This window comes from Cercospora beticola, chromosome 2 (genome assembly GCF_033473495.1).
Source record: "Cercospora beticola chromosome 2, complete sequence".
NCBI classification, from domain to species: domain Eukaryota; kingdom Fungi; phylum Ascomycota; class Dothideomycetes; order Mycosphaerellales; family Mycosphaerellaceae; genus Cercospora; species Cercospora beticola.
Window position 1 is genome coordinate 2578988 of NC_088936.1, and position 22589 is coordinate 2601576.

The window sequence follows — 22589 nt, forward strand, 5'->3', positions numbered from 1 at the left end:
CATAATACGCTAGAAACGCGTATTATGTAGCAATCAATCGAATAATTAAACATGGAAATCGCTCACCGCCATGCAGCGTAATGACACTGCATACGCGACAGCATGGCCAGCACATGCTGCGCGCTTGCACAGCACGCGGATGCAAACCACGCGAGATGTGGGGGCCAAAATGTAACATGTCGCCATTTCTCCGTGATTCTTTATGCAATACTCTTCTGCATGTGTGCACAGAATGCCAGCTCCGCCAGGTTTGCTTGCTTCTCAAGCGCCATTCATTCCATCTCTGAACCATGGATCATGCCCCCGAAATCCTTCGGGCCCGAATCCTGGTCGCTCGAGACCGAAAGTGTATTGACAGCCAGTGTGGCACAAAGCTCCACCCACACTTGCAGCCTACTATGCGCGTACCGAACGGGAGTGCTGAAGCGCTCAGATCAACAGCACACAGGCACGCAGTGCGGATGATGGCGCTTTCACTAACAGGAATCTAGTTTTCTCCGCGGGCCGATGTCCGAAGCAGAAGCTGAGCTGGCATAAATTGGTGCATAGATTTGATAACAAGTCGTTACACTTCCAGGGTTGTGCAATCATAGATCGGTGACTTCGGCTATGTGAGTCTCCTTGTCAGCATCCGCCCGACACTAGCGCTCGGTACTATCGTCGGTGCCGTTCGTTCGTAGCTCGCATTTGAATTGCCTACCGAGTACCCAGCCCGCTGGAAGCGACGAAAAGAGGCTGCAAGAACGCAGCAATATCCGCGAACGGCATTGGGCTGCCGCGGCCGCATAATACTGCTTGTGATCAACATAACATGTGCTCCCGCTCTTGCAGATTTTGTGATGAATGCGCGTCTGTGGACGCTGTGAGACACTGGCGCGAGTGGCATTGCCGCGGAAGGTTGCTTCAATCCAGGATATCATAGGTTGTGGCATGCATCGGTTGAACACTTGCGACGTGGTGATGGGTGGCGCTTTAAGGAAGGTGGTACTGAAGCGGCACCGGGAAGTTCGACACGAGAGAGATGCCGCGCGTATCAACGGTGCCAACTACACATGAGATGACACAGTCCAGCTTGTTGTCACGGTTGTGTAGTTTCTAGTGCCTCAGTGCTCTATATCGCTACCGGCCCAGTGGAGCTTATCGCAGGCGTAGAGTGAGAAGCACCGAAGTAGTGTCGCGGCATTAGGATATTACGCAATATCAAGAACTTCGCGTTGCTTTGTGTGAGGTGACATTGACACGCGGGACTTATGGGCCAGAGGGCGATTCCAACGCTACATTCCTTGTTGACATAGGTGAATGCAGCCATTTCAAATTTGAAGAGCGCACAGAACCATGATCAATCATGGCGCCAGTTCCAGGTTTCGCACTCAAAATTGGCATAGCATCTGAACTCGTTGCTAAGACCTTTGCTGTGCTCTGGCTCGAACGTAGTCGTCTTCACGCCAATTTTCGCGTAAAGTCGAAGTATGTTGGACTCCATTCTCTCTCCGGTGCAGGATATGAAGCGCAGCGTTTGCTGTGGATCATCAGACCAGCTCTTTGCTAGGTACCGAGCAGTGAGTGCGGTCTTGGTCTGGCAATCCGCAGACAGGAAAGGAGGATCGCAAATGATGCGATCGAACTTTCCCTTCAGAGTCGGCGGAACGCGGAGAGGATGCTGAAAGTCGTAGAACTCGAAGTCCGAACCTACCACCTCAAAACGTCTGTCATACTCGAGCAGACATAGCTGCGGCCGGGGGGCTGTCTCGTCATCGGCAAGGATGTTCCGCAGCGCAACATAGACGCTGGGGGCGGACACGATAGCGATCGCAGAAGAGTCGGTGGCGTCTTTCAACAGCTGTCGTGCAAGCACTTCCGCAGTGTGGTCGGTGTACCAGAACTGACTCGCGTTCCAGTCCTCGCCAAACAAATTCATGGTGAGCTTGCCCGAGCCATTCGCAAAATCGTCCTCCGCCTTGGTCTTCAGATCCTCGAATTCTTTGGCTTTGGCATCGCGTTCACTATGGAACTCTGCTAGGGCCGCGAGAGTGTCGGCGGAGAGTTGACTGGGCGTGTGATGAGTGGTTTTTCTTCGGCGAACCCACAATGAACGGCGTACGGTATGTCATCATCGTCCATGATGTCTCGAGTGATGCAGTTCGGTGACTTCTTCACTATCGTGCACTGACATGAGCGTGGCTTTGTGTTGGTCTTTGTTGTCGTGAATGATTCGGACTCATCTGACCACAACCAACAATGCCGTTGTTGGTTGCAAATTTAGGCGTGGCGTGACTGCGGCAGGCGCGATTTGGTTCCAGGCTCAGGCATCCTTGCATCGACGACTCCGCCTCATCTGTCACCTGTGCCAGCACCTATCTAATCTCCGCCGCCAACACTGCACGCTCCAAACACCGCCGACATCACTGCCAACGCCGCCTGCGCCTCCGCTACGACACCTTTCCGCGGGCTGAGACCCTCCGACGATTCCACCGCGAGCACCATGAGCTCACAGCGTTATGAGCGGGTACGTAAGCGCCCGGGCACTCGCCTCCCTGGTTTCCAGGCTGCCAACATGAATACAACTAACATGGCGTGTTTGCAGGTCGCCGGAACAGATGAAGACGACCATGTAGCATCGAATGCCCCCATCGCTCTCCCCGACTCCCCGCCACCATCTTTCCGATCGCGCAACTCATCCCGGCGAGCGTCAAGAGACAACCACTCGATCGAAGACGAGCGCGAACTAGATGACGCCTTTGGCGCACCTTCAGACGACGAGGATGACGATGACGACACACGCGACCGGAGGCGACTGATACTTGGGGACGAGGGGCCATCCGGACCAGCGCCGCCTACCAGAAGACCTGAAGCGCCACATCGAGAGGTCACCGAGATACCTTCGTACGTGCCCGCCGCCGCGCCCGGTTCGTCAAACGGACGGGTAGTGGGTGGCGGGCAGAACGACGGAGTGTGGGCAAACCTGAACGCAAAGCCACGGCCTGGAGATGACGTTGACGAGAAACCACCGACATACGAACAGGCTGCGGCTGATGCGACACCGCCTTACTGGGAGACAACCGTTCTCTCGCCCTACAACATGACTGGCAATCCGGATGATGTGTTCATCGATGGATTATTAGTCGGCAGCATTTTCAGTTTCATCTGGAACGCACTCATCTCCATGTCCTTCCAGCTGATTGGCTTTTTGCTTACATATCTCTTACACACAACACATGCGGCGAAGAATGGATCAAGAGCTGGACTGGGCGTCACACTTGTACAGTATGGCTTTCAAATGCGATATGCGAGTACAATAGGCGGAGGAAACTCCGATCCTTCACCTGGTGCTCCTACAGATGGCGTACCCGACGATCCGAACTCGCACGATTTCGATCCTGGACAAGTCACGGGAGGCGATTCCGGCTCAGGCGGTAGCGGACTGAGCACGACAGATTGGCTTTCATATGTCTTGATGATTGTGGGATGGTTCATCCTCATTCGAGCCGTGAGCGATTTCCTCAAAGCCAGACGGCAGGAAGCCCTTGTGCGGTCTTCGCCAGACAGAGGGCTCGGTGTCGCAGTCGTGGCGGAAAACGAGACACCTGCGCAGGCCGTATGAGTGGACAGTTTTAATTATTGTAGCGAGCGAGTCTTTTCATTTTTGGAGTACACACTCTACGAGTTACGCATGGAGTTTACTAGCATGGGAGAGAAGTACCTGCTTAGGATTGTAACACGCTAATACGCGCCTTACCTCTGCACCGACATGTTTCAATCGTGTGCCTCTTCTTACATTCGAAGTGAATTATAGCACGGTGCCTCGAACTCACTCGTGTCCTGTATTGTTCTGTTCAACAGAGATCTAATCACTGGTGCTGATGCGCTACCCTCGTCGAGATTCCGATCAATTGTTCGCCTTACTCTATTGTGCCATGGCATGTCTGCTGTCGCCTGCTCAGCTCGGTGCTGGCCATATCTCTGTGATATATTACGCTGTGACCCTCTACTACATTCGCGCAGGCTGTCGATAGCCTGAGACCACCCACTGTGTCGCCGCCACTAATTTAGAGGAACGGGAGAATCAATCTCGCTATGCCTTTCATATCTCGAAAGCGCACCACTCTCTCTTTGGCGGAATCTCGGGCATGATAATTGCTCCGTCTTTGGCAAACGTTCCACTCTGCGAAACCCACTCATACACCTCTTTCAACTTCGGTCCTATGCTCGGATCCTCGTAGACCGGAGCGGGAGCTTGGGTCATGGCATTCAACTTTTCTGAAATCTCAGGAGGACCATACGGGAACCAAATTCGCTCGATACCTCTGCCATCTGGCTTTGACTGATCAGCGACTGGATAGCCTGGAGTGTCATTCTTCGGGTCTCTGACGACGCAATGGCCTTTCCATGTTGCGGGTAAGTTCTGTGTTTGGGTGCCGGGTGCGAGATTGTTGGCACCAAAGGTCGCAGTCCCCGGTGGTTCGGCTGGTGCGGGCGGTTTCGCGGCGAATGGGTTGGGTCTCACCAGATTCGATTGCTGTTGGGTTGCTGAGGTCGCAAATGGCGATGGACGATTGGCACCGAACGCTGAAGGTGCACCAAATCCGACTCCCGATGTCTGAGCTGGCTGAGCGCCGCCAAAAGGCGTGTTGTTTGTTTGAGCTGCGGGCGGCTGGCTGCCGAATGGAGCGTTGTTTGTTTGAGCTGGAGCTGGCTGGCTACCGAACCCGCCAGTAGGTTGCGCTGTTGAGCCAAAGGGAGCAGAGTTGTTTGCTTGCGCGTTCGCCGGTGCGAAAGGGCTTGGAGTAGGTCTTGCTGCGGCTGCACCGAAGCCAGTAGATCCAAAAGCCGGTTGTGCACCGAATCCACCTCCTGCAGTTGGTTGCTGAGCGCCACCAAACGGATTCGGCTTTGCTCCGAGTGTAGAAGGAGCGCCAAAGCCGCCAGCAGTTGACGCACTTGGTTGCGCGCCGAACGGGCTTGGTCTTGAGCCCAGCGCTGAAGGAGCGCCGAAGCCCGTGCTGGGTGCCGCACTTGTACTGGCACTGAACGGCGAGGGTTTTGCTCCTAGCGCTGATGGTGCGCCAAATCCTCCTCCGGCAGGCGCTGATGGTGCACCGAACGTAGGCTGAGAAGACGCTCCAAAAGTCGGTCTCGAGGGGGCTCCAAAGCCACCTGAAGGCTGGGAAGCGGCGCCGAACCCGCCAGATGCTGTATTCGAGTTCGTCCCAAACCCGCCAGATGGCGCGCTCGTGTTCTGTCCTATCCTCAAGGGCCACGTTCCCGGTGCTGGTTTGATGACATTGTCGTTGCGATTCGGCTGTGATTCATCTGCCGCGTATCTCTTTGCATCTTCGGTGTTGGCAAGGATATTTTGCACCTTGCTGTTCATCAATTGCTCCAACTGCGCATATTGCGCTTCCTGCGCTGGCTATCAGTACGCGAGCTTCAAGCCTCAAGAAGCGAGAGACTAACAAATTGTGGCAATGTGCCAGTTGATTGCGCGAGATACGCCTGTACTCGAAGTTCCTCGGGACTAAGCTCCAGCGGCCCTTCTATCAGCTGCTTGGGAGCACCTCTCCCAGGACCATAAGCACCGAATGGGTATGCTGGTCGCTCGCCCTCTTTCTTGTCTCGCACATAGGTGACGTCGTTCCTGATGTCGTCCGTGACTAGATGGTATGGATTGTCATCTACTGCGATGCCGTTAGCTCCTTCGTCTTGACTGTGTGCAAGTCCTCGATTGCGCTACCCAGGCAGGCAGCTGTACGGCGTGGCACACTCTTCTCCATCTTGATCACAAAGCTGCGGGGTAATGAACCGCTGATATCGAGTGCATGTAAACGAAGGTAGTCTCACCGTTACCTGATCGACCTCGCGAGCCAAAGCCGCCACTTCCTCCTTGATTGGAGAGGGGCGCAAAGCGATTGGATTGAGGCTGCTGGAACGAGTTCCTTCCAGGATGTTCATTGCGACAGCCGTCTAGTTTGGAAACTTAGCACATTCAGGGCGGGAAGCTGGCGACTTGCTCCTACCTCCATATCTGCACCTCCCCTCTTGGTAGAACTTGCAGACCACCATCGCGGCCGCCACTACCTGAAGCCCAGCGTCCTGCTCACCATGCGCAGTAAGAGCTGGACTTCACTTGTCGCTGACAGGCAGCAATGCACAGGACTGCAGAGCGCGATAATTATCGCCGAATATGCGATGGAGATGATGCACAACGTCGAGGCCGAGATCTCGCGACAAACTTTAACCAGAACAAAGAACGCGTCTGGTTCACGCGTCACTCGTCAGCCTGCGAGCCCGCACTTGCGTTCACGGTGAATAGCTCCACTCGTTGGTGCAATACCAGATTGTCTCGTCACGACAACATTTTTTGGAGAGGGCCTGAGGTCCGCGTCGGCACAGCAGCCGAAAACCTTGTTTGCGCTTCCGCGATTCGTGTTGTCTTCGCGCTCTGTGCGCTCACGCTGCTTGTGCAAGACAAAAACATGGTCTCGCATAGTTCTGGCTGAATATGCTGCGGTCTGACCAACGAATCCTGACCGGCACGTAGTGATATCTGCCTGGTCGCGAACGTGGCCTGCTTGCGACTGGCTCTCCTATTGCACGCGCAAACCTTCCGTCGCTAGCCACCGAGGCGTCTTCTGCCCGCAGCCTCGAAAACGACACTGCATCCTCCTCGACGACCTCGAGCATGAACACACATCCGCCTGATGCACCCTGTCTCAGTCCTCACATTCGGCATCTTCTTAGCCGGATACATCACAGCTCGCTGGGATTTGGTCACACGCTTGTATGAGCTCGCCATCTTTGCTTGGGACCACGGAGTGATTGTAGGTCCAGCAGGCCCCGCTGGGCAAGATCGTGGCTAACGACCACCTGAACAGACACGTGCTGCCAAAGGCTTCGCTGTACTGTCCATTTTCTTCGTGCTGGTGCTCATCCCCATCGAGCGCATTGCCGCCAGAGAAGCCGAGCTTGTCAGTCTCCGAGGTGTGTGCACCGCGCGAAGACATCGATCTAATACGAAGCTTCAGCACCCTCGACCCCCGGAAGCCAGCATATCAGCGCGCGAACAGCTGAGACGCCGAGGATCCTTTTAGACTCTGCTTCGACACAAAGAGTGCCCGCAATGGGAGCATGCCCAGCCACAATCATGGGTTGATGCGCGTATTTTGGCCCTCGGATGCGCCAAGGGATAGCATCCCGGGAGTACTTGTAGGATGGAGGAATTCAGACTTGGACGTTCTCATCGTAGCGGTCCTGCAAGGCGTGGAGGTGAGGCTTGGTGGATGAGACGCCGAATGCAGTCGCACTGACAGGATACTAGCCTCGCAACGTCGATCATGCCCTGCGCATGCGAACACTTTTTCGCGGTAGCCCGTACTCGATCGACAAGCTCGTAGCACACTGTGGGAATCAGCAACTGCAGGTCCTTGGGACACTCAATATCGAACCCGCGAGCACGATCTTCGATCCAAAGCTGCTCTGTTTGCATATTGTGCCCAGGAGCGCAACACCACGAGTCGAACGTTACGAATATGCCCCGGTCACTTTCCAGATTATCACTTTTGACAGACCCGACCCACGAAGGATGCAATATTTGTCGCTGACGCCAATTTCCCTTGCGCTCGTGGATAAGAGCGGGCCGCACGGCGGTGACTCCTCGTTCGATCGAATCGACAAAGACGAAGCAGACGCCAGGAAGAAAAAGGCGAGCCTTGTGGAGAAGTTGAAGCAGCACAGTGTCATTAGACATGCACGATCTGAGAAAGAGATGGCATTGAATAATATCGTTGTACAAATCAATTGCTCAGCTGAGTTGGACGCTCTGCTGCAGTCCAACATCGGCATGGTTGGTGTGCGGACGAAGCGAGCGATGAGCGTGGGAGAAAGAGTGGTGGAGTCGGCAACAAATTTCTGGGACTACGTGCAGCTGGAATCGAAAAGGTCATTCAGGCACCACGTCTGGCCATTTTTGAGGCAAGTAGTCGTGCTATACCTGATGGTGCTACGAATAGCAGCAGAAGTCTTGCTTTCTTTGCTGGACTGGCGACCGTTCGGGCAAGCAGCTCTGAAGGACATCTCGGCCACCGCGCAGCAAGTCGACATCCGTCTGCAGCAATTCTGTTACTGGCCCGATCAATACGTGACGTTGAACAGAAGACGCAATGACTGGGAGAGCATCACCAACAGTCATCCGGACTACATCCGCTTTTTCAATTCGCTGTGGCTGGTTGCGAACGATGTCATCATTGGCATTGCCTTGGGGTCATACATCGTTGAAAATGTCGACTATGTGGCCTATCTCCTTGATACCACCTTAGCCGAGTATTCGGTAGCTGGCCTTCAACAGATGCTAACATGGCTCATGGACTATCCCGCTGGATTGAAACTCAATAACGAGCTTGCGACTTTCCTTGGTGATCTCTTCCTTTGGGTCATTGAATACTGGAATGGCTGCATGACTGAACTAAGGCCGGCGTTGCCTTCTTTGATCCGCATCATTGGCATCACCAGCTTCGCCGGCGCCAGTCTCCCAATCTCGATGTTCTCAGACTTGCTCTCTGTGTTGACCATGCACATCTACTGCTTTTACGTTGCCTCGGCTCGCATCTACAACTGGCAGCTAACAATCATCATTTCGCTCTTCCATCTCTTCCGTGGGAAAAAGCGAAACATATTACGAAGTCGCATCGACAGTTGCGACTACGACCTCGATCAGCTCCTTCTGGGTACGATCCTGTTTACTCTCCTGTTTTTCTTGTTGCCGACGGTTGCCGTATTCTATGCGACATTTGCCGGTGCAAGGATGGCCATCATAGCGCTCAAGGCCGCGCTGGACACGTGGTTGGCGTGCCTGAACCATTTCCCACTTTTCGCTCTGATGCTCCGCGTCAAAGACTCTCGGCGTTTGCCTGGCGGTATTCAGTTTGAGCTGCAGGATCCTCCGCGCATAATTTCATCGGCCTCTGAGAGTTCTGCTGAGGTGGGTAAAGTGGCGCCAACATCTTACATTAAACTCAAGGTAACATCCTCCTTCAAATGCCGGGCGACGTAGCTAACCTGTTCGCAGTCCATTCCCCTTCCTCTCTCACAGACATTCTCGCAATACGCACAGCTGGGACAGAGACTTCGTAAGCACTACCTCTTGCCGAGAGTATTTTTATGCTTGGTGTCTGGGCAGTTTGTGCCTCCCATACATCGCAAGAACCTTTACAGCTTGCAGTACAGCATGCTCCCGGTCAAGCGAATAACAATCGGCGAGCTATGGCAGCTGTTGACGGAGCAGAGGCCGGTCGAGCACGGACAGGTGAACGGACAGCCGATCACCAATGGCCATATTGGTGGTGGCAAGAAGATGAACGGGAGATTAAAGGCCGCCAACGGTTATTGGTGGAGCAAATGACAACTTCAAGATGAACGAATAATGTGTATTGTGGAGAGGAGAAGCTCCTCCGATAATGTGAAATAGGCTGGAGTCCCAGCTCTCTGGTCTTGGGTTGCATCAAGAAGCAGCAATTACGAGGTGAGGAAAAGAAGCGATCTGATGAAACCATTTGCACGTGGCGTGTAATCTTTCGTACCTGTTTCATGTGTGTCGGTGGCGCAAGAAGGCGCGTCTGGTCGAGACACGATGGCTTGCTTTCGAGGAAGTGCATATGCAGAACGTCTCGAGGGATGTGGCGAGACAGCCATGCATCCGTGGTTTCGCTGGGCAGCACGTGGGAGCTTCATGCCACACGCCGCCGCCGTCACTGCTGCGGTCGAAAAGATACTGGGCCCCGATGCGCAACGCTGCAGTAATCCATAGCGTTGTTAGTGAGCTGCAGGAGTAGTCAGCTCGCAGCTATAACCCTCGCGCTAGATTGACTACAGATGGCCATATGTGAGATCGTGGAACAAGCTTTCCGGCAGTCGCAATACGACAGGCATATGCTGTCCTCGACGCAGTTTCGCGTTTGGTGACCTTCTGTCGTGTCTCCCTCGAGCGCGGTGGGTGACCAGAAAGGAGGCTGTGCTCAGAGACAACACCAGCCGCAGCAAAAGACAACAGCGTTGGGCTTCAGCCACTAGGAAAACGTGCGGTGCTGTGAGATCCTACGCGCACTACTTGTCAGCACGGTCGACGACGGCGCCAGACAAATATAGAAGGACGCGCAGACGTATAGTTCGCATGCCCGCCCCGAAAACGTCTGTATCGACTTTGATTGTGCCGGTTTCGCGAGACGGCGAGAATTGGCTTGGGGCTATTGGCGAGGTACGTACGTCAGTCGCAGCAGACGCGAATACGCTGGCACGTGCGGAGCAGCGAGATGAGCTTCATTGCCAGTTGCCTTGCCTGGTGGAGCTCACCTCCCGGGATCTCGCTCATATTGTCGCTCCTCCTAACCGCTCGTTCGCTCGTTCGTCCATGCACCGCCAAGTACACATGCTAAGAGACACTGCGCCGTTAGATTGTGGGTGACGAGTCTCGCTAACCTCCCACCCACCGACCCGCGCAACGAGGGGCTCACAGCAGCCGGCTAAGGCAGTCGGCGAGATTGAGTCTGTACGATTACGATTCTCCACCGAGATATACCTAGTCGCCCGCGCCAACCGGCGCGCGCTTCTTCTCTTGGACGATGGCATACTCTCACCACTACCCACACGACAACATGAGTGCGACGTTCGTACCGGGCGGGAACGATGACTTCTACATGCCGCCTGTCAGCCCACCTCTGGTGCAGCCGGAGCCGCAAAGGTATGATGCCCACTTGCGAGAGTTATCCTTGGTGGGGAAATCGCGGTGCATCTCGCGTGGTCCCCGCGAGCCAGTTCATTGTCCTCGTTGGGGCCCAGGACGATTCGCCGCATTCCCGCAAGAGCAGACAAAGAAACATGCCTCGAAGGACATATGTGGCTGACCGGAGTGACAACATAGGATCAACCCAGAAATGTCGAACCAAATCAGCGAAGGCCTGAATAACTTGGACTTGAACAGTCGCGCGAACGACCTACCCCACCTCTCGCCCTTCCCGAAACTGGTCAATCCTGCCCCCAATGTGCCTCCGTCCGACGATGAGCTCGAGGCGCGGCTCGAGAATGCGCGAGTACCGGTGCTCAACTCGAACGACCCCGAAATGCAGCTGGCATGGGCAGCAGACGCTCTCTTATATGCTGGAGTATGCTCCGACGAGGCCGAACGATTGGCAGCGTTGAAGCCTCAACAAGCACGGGCATCCACGCCGAGGATAGAGCACCAGCTCAAGGCGGATGCCATGAACATTGTCACTTTTCTCGCGGATCAACATCACCCTCGAGCAGAGTTCTTGCGGGGCATGTGGCTGGAGTGGGGGCGTTTCGGGCAGCGCGAGGACAAGAAGGAGGCGTTTCGATGCTACTCAAGAGCAGCAGATCGGGGGTATGTGCGAGCGGAGTACAGGATTGGGATGCTATACGAATCGTACAATGACCCTGTCAAGGCTTTGCGGCATTACCACCGAGGTGTGGATGCGGGGGATGCGGCATCGTGCTACAGATTGGGCATGATGACTCTACGAGGACAGCATGGACAACAACAGGATTGGGCAAAGGGCATCTCGCTGATCAAGCAGTCTGCCGAAGCTGCGGACGAAAATGCTGCTCAGGGTGCCTACGTATACGGAATGCTGCTCGCAAGGCAGCTGCCCCAGATCGAAGTGCCGGAGCAGTATTTGGCGCTGGACGAATTTCAAGCAAAAGTGAACATTGAGAAGGCTGCATACATGAAGTTTGCGAAAGCACAGGCAAAAATGGGGTCAGCATACGAGCTGGGATCCTTGGGTTGTGAGTTCAACCCAGCTTTATCGGTGCACTACAACGCTTTGGCTTCGAAACAAGGCGAGGCGGACGCGGATATGGCGTTGAGCAAGTGGTTCTTGGTTGGCTCGGAAGGCCTATTCCCGAAGAATGAAGAGCTGGCATACACATACGCGGAGCGAGCTGCGGCTACAGGCCTACCGACTGCGGAATTTGCGCTGGGATACTTCAACGAAATCGGCATGCATGTGCCGGTGAGTCTCGAAAAGGCGATGGAATGGTACGACAAAGCGGCTAAGCACGGGAACGGAGATGCAAAAGGACGAATTGAAGGTCTCAAGAAAAAGGAGGTGCTGAACAAGCGTGATCACGAGAATGTGGCGATTAACAGGATTCGATCTACTCATGGGTCTATGCGTGGACAACGGCCAGATCGATTCCGACAAAAACAGGAGCCCGCACTAGGGACTGTTGGAGAGAGCTATGCACCATATTCGAATGGATACAACGCAGTTCAGCCTCCCGCACGTGGTACAACGCCCTACCCTACTGATGATGGCCCGCCCAAGGTCGACGTGAGACCAGCTTCGGTTGCTCCATATCCTATGGCAGATGGTCCTCCGTCACAGTTTGGCACTCCACGAATCGGCGGTGGACCCACGAGCGGCTTCTTCAACGCGACTCCGCAACGTCCAGCAACCACAGTCGGTGCAGCACCTTATGATCGTCCCAGCTCTGCTTTTCAGATCAATCCTGCGATCTTGCAGAATCCATCGCAAGGTGGACAACGACCGTATTCCGAAGCCAACTTTGCGCCTGCTCCACTACGGCCTCAAACCGCGCAACCACATCCTATCGATCAGCGACAATCGTCTGCGCCATCTGGACATTACAATGGACAGGGACTGCATCCTAACGACCCGCGAGCTCGGCCTGGCATGGGCGGCCGCGTCACATCGGGTCCCGCTGGCTTGCAGTCACGACCGCCTCAGAATGGCATGCCACCTCCAGGACCTGGCCATCTCCAACACCAACAGACAGCGCCCCCTGGGGCACCTGCAGCACCAGCTTCCACGCCACAGCCGCAACAGCAAGCCGTTGGTCTTGGATATCAAGCTCCACACACTGAGCGACCTCAGACCGTGGACCCGACATGGCGCGAGAAGCCCGAACGACGACGAAGAGGCTCTGATGATCGACGACCCTATGGGGCTGTCCCGAAACCCGCTCCTGCCGGGCCTGCTGCAAGACCACCACCTGCGGCTGTGGGCGCGATCGGAAAGGTTCCTAATGCAGGAGGCGTGCCTATTGGCAGCGGCAAAGGCGGCAGCGCACCCACTCCACCGCAAATACAGAGTCCAGCTCTGCCACCTAGCAAAACCGGGACGCCGAAACCTGGTGCGCCTGCTGCTGCTGCCGCTGCTCGGCCGCCTGGGAAAGGACCGAAGACGTTTGAGGAGATGGGCGTGCCTGCGCATAATCAGGATAAAGATTGTGTAAGTCTCACTTCTTTACTTCCTCAGACTTCGGATAATGTACTGACGCATTATGATAGGTTGTCATGTGATCTCTCGTCAATGTTGTTCGTTGATTTTGGATTATGTATGATTCTAGTGATACCAAGTGTGATTTTCGGGAGCGAAGCACAAAGAATTCGACAGTGCTTATTTGCGCTAGGTGTTTTGGCGAGGCTAAAGGAGGCCGTTCGAAGCTTTTTTGCCATCTGAGAAGGACTTCCTTTTGGCTCTTGGTTGGTTGCTGTGCTCGTGATAATCTGGTTACTTGCATAGCGTGTGGTAGCGTACAGTTACGTATCAGCGGATTATTGAGAGGTTCAGAATCACCGGTTTCGCCTCAGAAACATTTGGATGAATTGGGTACATAAGGTGATCATGATTTGGCTGAGGGACTTCTAGTCAGTGTCCTCCGTGGCGCCCGCGTCGTCCTTCTACCGGTTGCCTGGGCGGGAGCTGCAGCTGCCGGAGTGGCCAAAGGACCCACTCCTTGGTGACCTTGCTCACCCACGTGGCCCGCAAGCAAGTGGTGAGCGTTCACCTGCGCCACCGCTTCCTCTCCAAACAACGTCTTAGCTGTCTGAGGACGCGGAGGGAAACCTGGTACCTCAGCTGCAGGTGACGCAGCAAGAAAGCCGGCGGACCCAGCAGCGTTGTCCCCACCGCAGGCTAAAGTGGCCTCCTGCTGCGCATTGACCGGTCGTGGCTCGGTCGGATTGGCACAGCAGAATTCCGAGATCATTGCTCGCACTGATGTTTTCTTTGGTTCCTTGTAATAGTATGGTGCTCATAGTGCTGTGAGCTATGATTCTTGCCATGCTTGTCTTCCTCTCGGACTCATACCGCGTTGCGGACGGTCTTCTGATGGAGGGAAAATTTCTCCCACCTACGGAAGTCAAGGAAGGTCGTGTTCCGCCAAGACTGGCTTCTCACTTTAAAGTCTCCTCCAAGACTGCTTTGACTCTCGCTTCGTAGTCGGCAGCTCCTTTGTCGTATCGTCGCTGTATTTCTCTCCAGTAAATTGGATATGCTGCCCAGTGCACAATGCTTAGCGCCTTAGTCTTGTCAGTCGGCCAGCGATCATTCTGGAAGAATCGCACGAGCGGCTTGATGGCCTTTGCAGCCTCCTGAACATTGTACACCTCCATGCCCAAGCCGTTGGCGCCATAGTGGAATGTCAAGCCGCGCAGTCTGGCGGCGCCTTTAAGTGTGACAAGGAGGCGCGCGAAGCTGGCCTTCATTCTCCCTCCAAATCCGACGATCATATCGCGGATCTGCCCAATCGATTGCACAGCTTGCAGGAGGAAGGCTTCCGCCACCTTCGGATTTCTGAAATTGAAGACGTTCTCCCCATAAAGAATTGATGCTGCCTCGTGATTGATCTGCTTACAGCTGCGCAGCAGACCTGGTGCCCAGGATTCCTGCTGACACGTGCTGGCAGAGTTGAACTGATTGCATATGCGTAATGTGGGACCTTGTCCTTGGTGCATCACTTTCAGAGGCCTTGACACGACCACACAGAGGCGGTAGATCTCGTTTCGCAGCTCCGCGGGCAAATCTAGAAACGAGGTCTTGCATTCGTCCACCTGTGCCGCCATTCTGGAGCTGCAAGTCGTCAGTCATGCCATGCGGTCGAACTTGGATGAGTCATTTACCTGGAAGCGATCTGTTGCTCTTGTGATTTGATGGATGCCATTGTGGTGTGCAGGCTGGTGCCGATACCTGTGTGATGTTGAATGAACGAGGTTGTCGTCTGTGAGGAGTAGAGCTGGCCCGATGAAAGGCGTGAGGTGGAAATTAAGTGGTGAGGTTAAGTGGAGTGGAAGAAAGCGTTTGACGCCATTCATGTGCACACCATTGTGAAGTTGCAATTTTACTCACTTGAATGCCGGGCCGGCACGGCCAGATGACAGATGAGAAGAACAGGATAGTGTTACTGAAATCTAGTCTGCGTCTTGAGGTTGGTTCCCGGTACATTGGTCACTTCAAAGTCTTCTCGAGAAGTACTTTCACCTCAGCTCCAAAACGAACGGCTTGACTTTTGGAAGACGACATAAGGCGTCGGTGACTGGCCGGTAACCATCGAACAATCCTAAGCACCTTCTTCTTATCGATGGGCTTGCGCTGCTTCCAGAAATGGCGTACAAGAGGCCCAATCACTTTCGCAGCCTCCTCAGGTTGGTAGTGTCTCATACCGCGACCAGGCCCGTTCGGACGCTCTGAGCCAAACCCTAGGGTCAGTCTGCGTAGCTCGGATGCGCCTTTGAGTGTAACAAGCAGGCGCTTGATCTCGAACTTAGGCTGGCTGACAGCTTCGACTTCAATGAATCGGAGATGCCTCAATGCATCAGGAGTGCTCTCGAAAAAGACCTGAGCCTCGCAGGCAGTGCGGAATACGAAGATGTTGTCGCCGTAGAGAATCGAGATGGATTCATCTCTGATCTGTTTACAGGATCGCAATAGAGCTGGGTTGAACAATGGCACAGTCTCCCTCGTGTGCCCGAATGTGCTGTACATGCTCGTGTACGAGCGGCAGCGGTTTCCGCCGAGGTGTACTGGATTTGGAGTTCTCAGACATATGCTGTAAATCTGGTTTCGTAACTCGGCCGATAGATCCAGAAACGACGTCTTGCCTGTAGCCGCCGGCTCAGAGATGTGGGGAAAGCTGCTATTGTCAGCCAAACTGGGTATCAGCGTGAGCACAGATTCGTTACCTCGACACTTCCAGACTCTGATGCCTGCGCTGTTGTCTCGTAATCATGGCAAAACACTCGCGTTCGCCAGTCTCAGTGTGGGTGTCAGAGATAGCAATGCAATTGCAGTTCTCGCAGCTCATATAGAACGCATTTCAGGCAGCACTGTGTCGCGAGGTGGAGCGCGTGGAAAGGTTGTGCGACAAGAACGCATATTCGTGCAACCTCAACGCGAAAAGTCCGGCTTGGAATTCTGCGATCGCCATCCTGCGATCATGCAAATGCTCGCTCGTCATTGTGCCTCTTATCTCCAGAGAGCGATTCCATCACTTTGCAGTGCATTCTGTCCTTGGATACTGGTACACCTTTCACTTCAAAGTCTTCTCGAGAAGAGCTATCACCTCAAATTCGAACTGGGCTGCTTCCTCTTGAGTTCCCGGTGAGGGAGCAAAATGGTGCCAGTTTTTCGCTGTCCAACGAATCGTGCCGAGGACCTCATTCTTTGAACTATCACCGCGCTGGCGCTGTCTCCAGAGATTGCGTATTAGCGGTCCCAATACCTTCGCAGCTTTCTTAGCGTCGTAACGCTTCATCCCGCGCCCGGGGGTATTCCAGCGATCAGGAGTAACATGAAAACTGAGCGTTAGTCTGCGCAGCTTGGGTGCGCGTTTAAGCGTGATGAACAAGCGCTCAATATCGAATTGGCGTTCGTCATCTGAAAAGACAGTAATATATCGAAGATGCAGTAATGCTACGCGAAATGTTTCCAAGAATCGTTGTGCTTGCACGAAGTTTCGGAAGCGGAAGGCGTTCTCGCCGTACAGGATCGATATGGATTCGTCTCTGATTTGTTTACAGCAGCGCAGAAGGCCTGGAGTAAAGAGCTTCACAAGTTGCCAATCTAGCGTGTGGTCGAATGTGCTGTACCACACGATGCCGAGCTTGGGGGTTTCCCCGGCGATGTGCACTGATTTCGGCGCTACCAGGCAGAGACGGTAGATTTCGTTTCGTAACTCGGGTGATAAGGTGTCCAGGAAAGACTTCTTGCTCTCGATCGCGGGCTCAGCAGTGTGGGGCAAGCTACTCTTCGTCAGCCAGGCTGTGTACTCGCAAGGACTCAAAATTCTCACCTCGAAACGTGCACGTGTTTCTGCACGGCTGGTTGACTCGTCATGGCGACATCCCCAATCGGTTAGAACAGAGAGGTGCAATTGCAGTTCTAGCGTTTCGAATAAGAAGCAATTGAGCAATGTGCTTTGAGATGGATTGATGGGGCTAAGGAGCGTGTGACAAGAACACGAGCTTTTGCGAGCTCAATGCAGAGTTTGGTATGGATCTTGGACCTTGATCACTGTCCACAGTTTTGCCTATCTTTTGCAAGTATTCAGTCAGCCCAGGCTGTTCAAGTCGTCGCTCGTTCTGCGCCCTATCTTCCAGAGAGCGTTTCAGGTCTTTTGCTGGGTCCGGTCGGCTGATCGCGCGTGAGACCCGTAGTCAATGGAAATCGATCTTGCTTCCTCGACGTGGGCAGCGCTCACGGCTTCAGATACCGCGTCGTCTCTGTTGTAATACGCTCGTGTTCAAAGAAAGATAGATGGGCATGCGTGGTGTTAAGAGTAACTAGAGCGACGCGCGACAATGCGGCCGCTCGTGATGACCGCCAAGCCTCGGATCTGATCGGCCCGGAACGCGTCCCCACGGCAAGACACGTCCTCCTCCTGCTGTCCTGCTCTCCTCCTCTTCCAATGCAACTCCAACGAAGACACCGACGATGACATTGGCAAGAAACTCATCAGTGGTGAAAGCAGGCACAAGATTGATGTCATATACGCGTACGCGTCGCTATTTCTAGTCCGAGACCATGCCTGACACACCGCAAATATGGCCCCAAAATCACGACATCGCAGCTAAGAGTTTCGCCATGTTTACAAACAACGGCCTTCCTACGTCGCCGCCCCTGCGCACAGGCACGATGCAGGTACGATGTTCGATAGACGTGACCACGTGCAACGGTTACCCCAAAAACGATTAGATATCCAAGGGCCGTCTTTGTTCGGCATCACGCTCACGCAATGCCGCGGCTGTAATTGCTAAGAGAGGGAGTCAGACTATACTAGGCATTGATAGCCATCTCTTCTTCATCATTCTAGTCTTCTTTCTCTACCCCTCCAAAACCCTCCTCACTCGAGCATACTCGCTCCGCATACCCCGCAGAGTCCTAACATCACATCATGGCACCTTCAGCAGCAGAAGTCGAAACAGCGCCGGCAGTGGCGGAAGTCACGAATGGTGTGAAGAAGCTTCTGTCCGCTGACAGCACCTCCTCCTCGCTCAAGAGAGAGCCATTGACCTACTCTGGATCTCTGGATGAATACGAGTCCTTCGACGTCACCAATGTCATTGGCAGAGAATTCCCACACCTCCAACTGAGCCAGATCTTGCACGATGACAGGAAGATCAGAGACCTTGCTATCACTGGTATGTTAGCTTCTTGACCATAGATCCTGCTCAACCTAATGATGTCCAGTCTCACAGCGCGGCGTGGTCTTCTTCCGGAACCAGGACCTCCAAATCACCGACCAGAAGATCCTGGGGCAGAAGCTCGGCGAGCTGACTGGGAAGCCCAAGACTTCTGGACTACATCGTCATGCTCTTCTCAATGGCAAGTCCCTTGGAATCAAGCTTGGCGAGAATGGGGAGGAACTGCCAGATGATGATGAGATCTCTATCATCTCCTCTCAGGCGAACAGAAAATACTACGAGGAGCGATACAAGGCAGCCTCGGTGCACCTTGCCTCCGATGGCTGGCACGCAGACATTTCCTTCGAGCCAATCCCGTCCGATTACGCCATTTTGAAGATTGTCCAACCCCCAGAGGATGCTGGTGGTGACACTCTTTGGGGTATGTGGTACAGTTCTGATTGCTCGTTTCATCTGCTAATTCCTGATAGCTTCCGGATACGAGGCGTACGACCGCTTGTCACCACCTGTCAAGAAGTTCGCCGAGGGCTTGACAGCAACGCACCACACACCCGAATTCGCTAAAACCGCAGCTCGAAATGGTCTTCAACTTGTGGACGGCGAGCGTGGCGCTCCAGAAAACGTCGGTCTTGACTTTGCCGCCTCGCATCCCGTGGTCCGAACAAATCCGGTCACAGGCTGGAAATCATTATATGGCGCCGCTGGCCAAGTAAGAGAGGGATACATTGACGACGTGACGCCCCGCGAGTCCGAGCTTCTGAAGGACTACTTCCTGTCAGTCATCGCAAACAATCACGACTTGCAGGTGAGGTTCAGATGGAACAAGAATGATCTGGCGATCTGGGACAAGTAAGTGTCTTCATGCGTGAAGCATCATGGATGTGGCTAACATCTCGCAGTCGGAGTACCTTCCACACGGCTACCAACGATTACTATGGCGCCCGCCAAGGTAACCGTGTGGTGTCGCTTGGAGAGCGGCCTTACTACGACCCTGCCTCCCTGTCAAGACGGGAGGCGTTGGCCAAGGAGGGAAAGAGGTGATACAACCTGGCGAGAATTGATAAGTGTGTGAAAGTTTGCACAGGCGAGGTCGTGGCCGCTCGCTCCATTAATCGGATCTGACCCCGAGACTCAACAAAGCTTGTGCGAGCTTCATAGCATCATGGGCTGAGTGGAAAAGGCTCACAAAACTTCGCAACTGCTTCACATTCACATGACAAGTTTTGTAAACCCTGCATGACACGAAACGATCAGAATCCACCGCACACAACGCCCTTGCAGCTTTGCTGTCCCGCTGTTGACGAATCTATGCCATGCGGGCTTCCGCCGGGCAGCAAAATGGAAAACGTGATCAAGATGGCATGCTTCGCTCGTGGGCTGAAGTACTTCCTCACCTCCTCGTGACTCAGCATTTCTGCGGCGTATCCAAGGCACTCGGTCTCGCGAAGCGGAATAGTCGCATGATCAAGGTCGCGGCGAGAGAGCAACAGTGTCGTTACTTGCGGGTTTCCATTTTGCTGTCCGCACCTAGGCGGGATTGTATACGCATTCTAGACTTCGCTGATGTAACATGCTCCGATCCTGTAGCGAGTTGACTTTCGTAGGACTGAGCTTGGCCAGAATCCTTTTGGTGCTGGAATGAACTTGACATGAAGTTCTGCAAGAACCCACCAAGCTTGGCGCCGTGGACGATTCGGGCAGCTGGCACAACGCTCGGCGGTCTTCATGCGTGCTTGCCTTCACTTCAAGCCCTATGTGCATCAAAAGACAAGGACGATTCAAGCTAGAGCACAGCCGCCCTGTCATCACGGCGAAACTCTTCTGCTTTCCGGCTTACTTGAAGCACTGCCTCCGAGGAATTGAGCAAGCAGGGATCCCGAATCTCGACCGGCCGACCTCACCGATGGCCAGTCATCGTTATATGACTGAAGCGGCAACAGCACAACATGGAAAGTGCATGACCCGGCCGTACATGAGTGCTGGTCCAGTCCAATTACTTTGTTGAAACCTAGATGGAGCCTTATACAGATTGCTCAAACGGCGGAGCAACGCGGAACGCGTGGTGCTGACACCGATCAACTGTCGCTTGTACGCATTTTGGAAACTGCCTCGGCTTCTTCTTCCTTGCCAATAACGACTGCTCTCCGGATCTATGCTTCCAATTGGACATTTTGTAGGGCTCGATGGAAGCAATGGACAGCGATATGGAAGGCGTATATATAGGCAATCGCTTCCTGCCATGTGCCTCATTCGACTAGAGCTAATAAAGCAGAAATATTCATATCAAAATTAATACATCAACATGGGATCGATTGATCAGACCGAAGACTCCAAAGCCATACACACCGATGTTTTGGTAATTGGTGCTGGTTTCACTGGCATCGTAGCCATCCATCGACTTCGCAAACAGGGCTTCAACGTCAAATGCTTTGAGCAGGGCGAGGGATTCGGAGGTGTTTGGTACTGGAACAGGTATAATCATCAAAGCATAGCAAAGAGTACAAGTCGGTACTGACTGCAGTAGATACCCTGGTGCTCGAGTCGATTCCGAATGGCCATTTTACCAGCTGGACATACCCGAATTGATCAAGTCATGGACATTCTCCGAACGCTTCCCAGGCCATGAAGAGATTCGAAGGTATTTCGAGCATGCTGATGAGGTGCTCGATTTGTCGAAAGATACCTATTTCAACGCGAGGGTGGTCGAGGCGACACGAGACGATGAGAAGAATTTATGGACGATCAAAACCCAGCAAGGGCATGTTGCAACTGCCAAATACCTCATACTTGGAACTGGTCTGCTCCATCGCTCCTATATGCCAGATTTTCCTGGTTTGGAAAAGTACAAGGGTAATTTGTGTCATTCGGCAAACTGGCTCAAAGATTTCGACGGCAAAGGAAAGAAGATTGGCTTGATCGGAGCAGGAGCGACAGCAGTACAGATCACTGAGCAGTTGGGCAAGGTTGCTGAAGAGCTCGTTGTGTTTCTCCGGCGACCTTCCTATTGCTTGCCAATGGGACAGCGAAAGATTTCCGCGACAGAACATGACCAACTACGCCCATACATTCCTGCACTGATGAAAGCAAGCAGAGAATCCATCTCTGGATTTCCAACGATCCCATTATCAGGAAGTATGCTCGCGAACCCAAGAGAAGTGTGGGAAGCTGAGCTTGAGCGCGTCTGGAGTTTGGGCGGTTTTCATGCCAACCAGGCCACTTATCGTGAAATCTATGTCAACCCGGAAGCAAACGAGCTACACTATCAATTCTGGCGCAAGAAAGTCTGTCAACGCCTCACAGACCCCGAAAAACAGAAAATCATGGCCCCCGAGAAGAAGCCTTACCACATCGGAACAAAACGCTGCCCTCTCGAACAGGACTACTACGAAGTCCTAAACCAACCCAATGTCAAACTCCACGATCTCAAAGCTGCTCCTTTGAAAGAGTTCACCGAGAGAGGAATCATCACCTCCGACGGCAAAGAATACGAATTCGACGCCGTAGTTCTCGCCACAGGTTTCGACGCTTTGACAGGCTCTCTCACCAAACTCGGCCTCAAAAACAAAGACGGCGTCGACTTGAAAGATCTCTGGGCCAATGGTGTTTCTTCCTATCTCGGTCTCGCCATCTCCGGTTTCCCCAACGCTTTCATGGCTTACAGTCCTCAAGCTCCCAATACCCTTTCCAACGGCACCACGATTCTTCAATGCCAGATTGAAATCATTGTTGACATGATAAATAAATTGGAAGGCGAAGAGATTAAATCTATTGAACCGACGCCTGAGGCGGAGAAGGAATGGAAAGCGGCGATTAGTGAATTTGCGGATCGTACATTGTTTCCGCAGACGGATTCTTGGTGGAATGGAGCCAATATTCCAGGTAAGAAAGCGGAGTTTTCGACTTTTCTTCCGGGTATTGCTGTTTATGAGCGGAATTGTCGCGATACGTTTGAGAATTGGAGGGGATGGAAGGTTGTTAGGAATCAGTAGTCAGAAAAAAGGGCTCACTCGGGATGAACACATTGGTGTAGCAGCCGTGACGAATAGAATTATACATTTGGCATAAAGACTGTGCTCCCTGACACTGCTCTCTTTGACCCTTCCTCCTCGCGAATCTCTGATGAAGCGACTGTTCT

General features: G+C 53.6%; 11 protein-coding genes across 11 annotated transcripts; 6 read left to right on the top strand and 5 right to left on the bottom strand.

Annotated features, from left to right (window-relative positions):
- Positions 1-1339: 1339 nt before the first annotated feature.
- On the bottom strand, positions 1340-2121 carry RHO25_002944 (uncharacterized protein; the record flags this gene model as incomplete). Its single annotated transcript, XM_023598485.2, has 2 exons — positions 1340-2048; positions 2102-2121. 2 exons carry the CDS (start codon positions 2119-2121, stop codon positions 1340-1342), a joined length of 729 nt encoding a protein of 242 aa, XP_023455233.1.
- Positions 2122-2482: 361 nt separating this feature from the next.
- Positions 2483-3601, top strand: RHO25_002945 (uncharacterized protein; the record flags this gene model as incomplete). The annotated part of the gene is made up of 2 exons (XM_023598486.2): positions 2483-2506; positions 2585-3601. 2 exons carry the CDS (start codon positions 2483-2485, stop codon positions 3599-3601), a joined length of 1041 nt encoding a protein of 346 aa, XP_023455230.1.
- A 480-nt stretch (positions 3602-4081) lies between these two features.
- RHO25_002946 (uncharacterized protein) lies at positions 4082-6060 on the bottom strand (the record flags this gene model as incomplete). The annotated part of the gene is made up of 4 exons (XM_023598487.2): positions 4082-5401; positions 5455-5675; positions 5839-5961; positions 6015-6060. The coding sequence occupies 4 exons, from the start codon at positions 6058-6060 to the stop codon at positions 4082-4084; spliced, it is 1710 nt and encodes a 569-aa protein (XP_023455231.1).
- A 638-nt stretch (positions 6061-6698) lies between these two features.
- RHO25_002947 (uncharacterized protein) lies at positions 6699-7088 on the top strand (the record flags this gene model as incomplete). Its single annotated transcript, XM_065602324.1, has 3 exons — positions 6699-6818; positions 6873-6965; positions 7023-7088. The coding sequence occupies 3 exons, from the start codon at positions 6699-6701 to the stop codon at positions 7086-7088; spliced, it is 279 nt and encodes a 92-aa protein (XP_065458396.1).
- A 37-nt stretch (positions 7089-7125) lies between these two features.
- Positions 7126-9394, top strand: RHO25_002948 (uncharacterized protein; the record flags this gene model as incomplete). The annotated part of the gene is made up of 3 exons (XM_023598488.2): positions 7126-7263; positions 7316-9013; positions 9062-9394. The coding sequence occupies 3 exons, from the start codon at positions 7126-7128 to the stop codon at positions 9392-9394; spliced, it is 2169 nt and encodes a 722-aa protein (XP_023455228.1).
- Positions 9395-10643: 1249 nt separating this feature from the next.
- Positions 10644-13333, top strand: RHO25_002949 (uncharacterized protein; the record flags this gene model as incomplete). The annotated part of the gene is made up of 3 exons (XM_023598489.2): positions 10644-10729; positions 10910-13262; positions 13322-13333. 3 exons carry the CDS (start codon positions 10644-10646, stop codon positions 13331-13333), a joined length of 2451 nt encoding a protein of 816 aa, XP_023455229.2.
- Positions 13334-14209: 876 nt separating this feature from the next.
- On the bottom strand, positions 14210-14976 carry RHO25_002950 (uncharacterized protein; the record flags this gene model as incomplete). The annotated part of the gene is made up of 2 exons (XM_023598490.2): positions 14210-14885; positions 14936-14976. The coding sequence occupies 2 exons, from the start codon at positions 14974-14976 to the stop codon at positions 14210-14212; spliced, it is 717 nt and encodes a 238-aa protein (XP_023455226.1).
- A 284-nt stretch (positions 14977-15260) lies between these two features.
- Positions 15261-16041, bottom strand: RHO25_002951 (uncharacterized protein; the record flags this gene model as incomplete). The annotated part of the gene is made up of 2 exons (XM_023598491.1): positions 15261-15945; positions 15995-16041. The coding sequence occupies 2 exons, from the start codon at positions 16039-16041 to the stop codon at positions 15261-15263; spliced, it is 732 nt and encodes a 243-aa protein (XP_023455227.1).
- A 300-nt stretch (positions 16042-16341) lies between these two features.
- On the bottom strand, positions 16342-17147 carry RHO25_002952 (uncharacterized protein; the record flags this gene model as incomplete). The annotated part of the gene is made up of 2 exons (XM_023598492.2): positions 16342-17053; positions 17104-17147. 2 exons carry the CDS (start codon positions 17145-17147, stop codon positions 16342-16344), a joined length of 756 nt encoding a protein of 251 aa, XP_023455877.1.
- Positions 17148-18204: 1057 nt separating this feature from the next.
- On the top strand, positions 18205-19495 carry RHO25_002953 (uncharacterized protein; the record flags this gene model as incomplete). Its single annotated transcript, XM_023598493.1, has 4 exons — positions 18205-18451; positions 18501-18875; positions 18925-19303; positions 19354-19495. 4 exons carry the CDS (start codon positions 18205-18207, stop codon positions 19493-19495), a joined length of 1143 nt encoding a protein of 380 aa, XP_023455876.1.
- A 1261-nt stretch (positions 19496-20756) lies between these two features.
- Positions 20757-22443, top strand: RHO25_002954 (uncharacterized protein; the record flags this gene model as incomplete). The annotated part of the gene is made up of 2 exons (XM_023598494.1): positions 20757-20926; positions 20979-22443. The coding sequence occupies 2 exons, from the start codon at positions 20757-20759 to the stop codon at positions 22441-22443; spliced, it is 1635 nt and encodes a 544-aa protein (XP_023455875.1).
- Between the last annotated feature and the right edge of the window lie 146 nt (positions 22444-22589).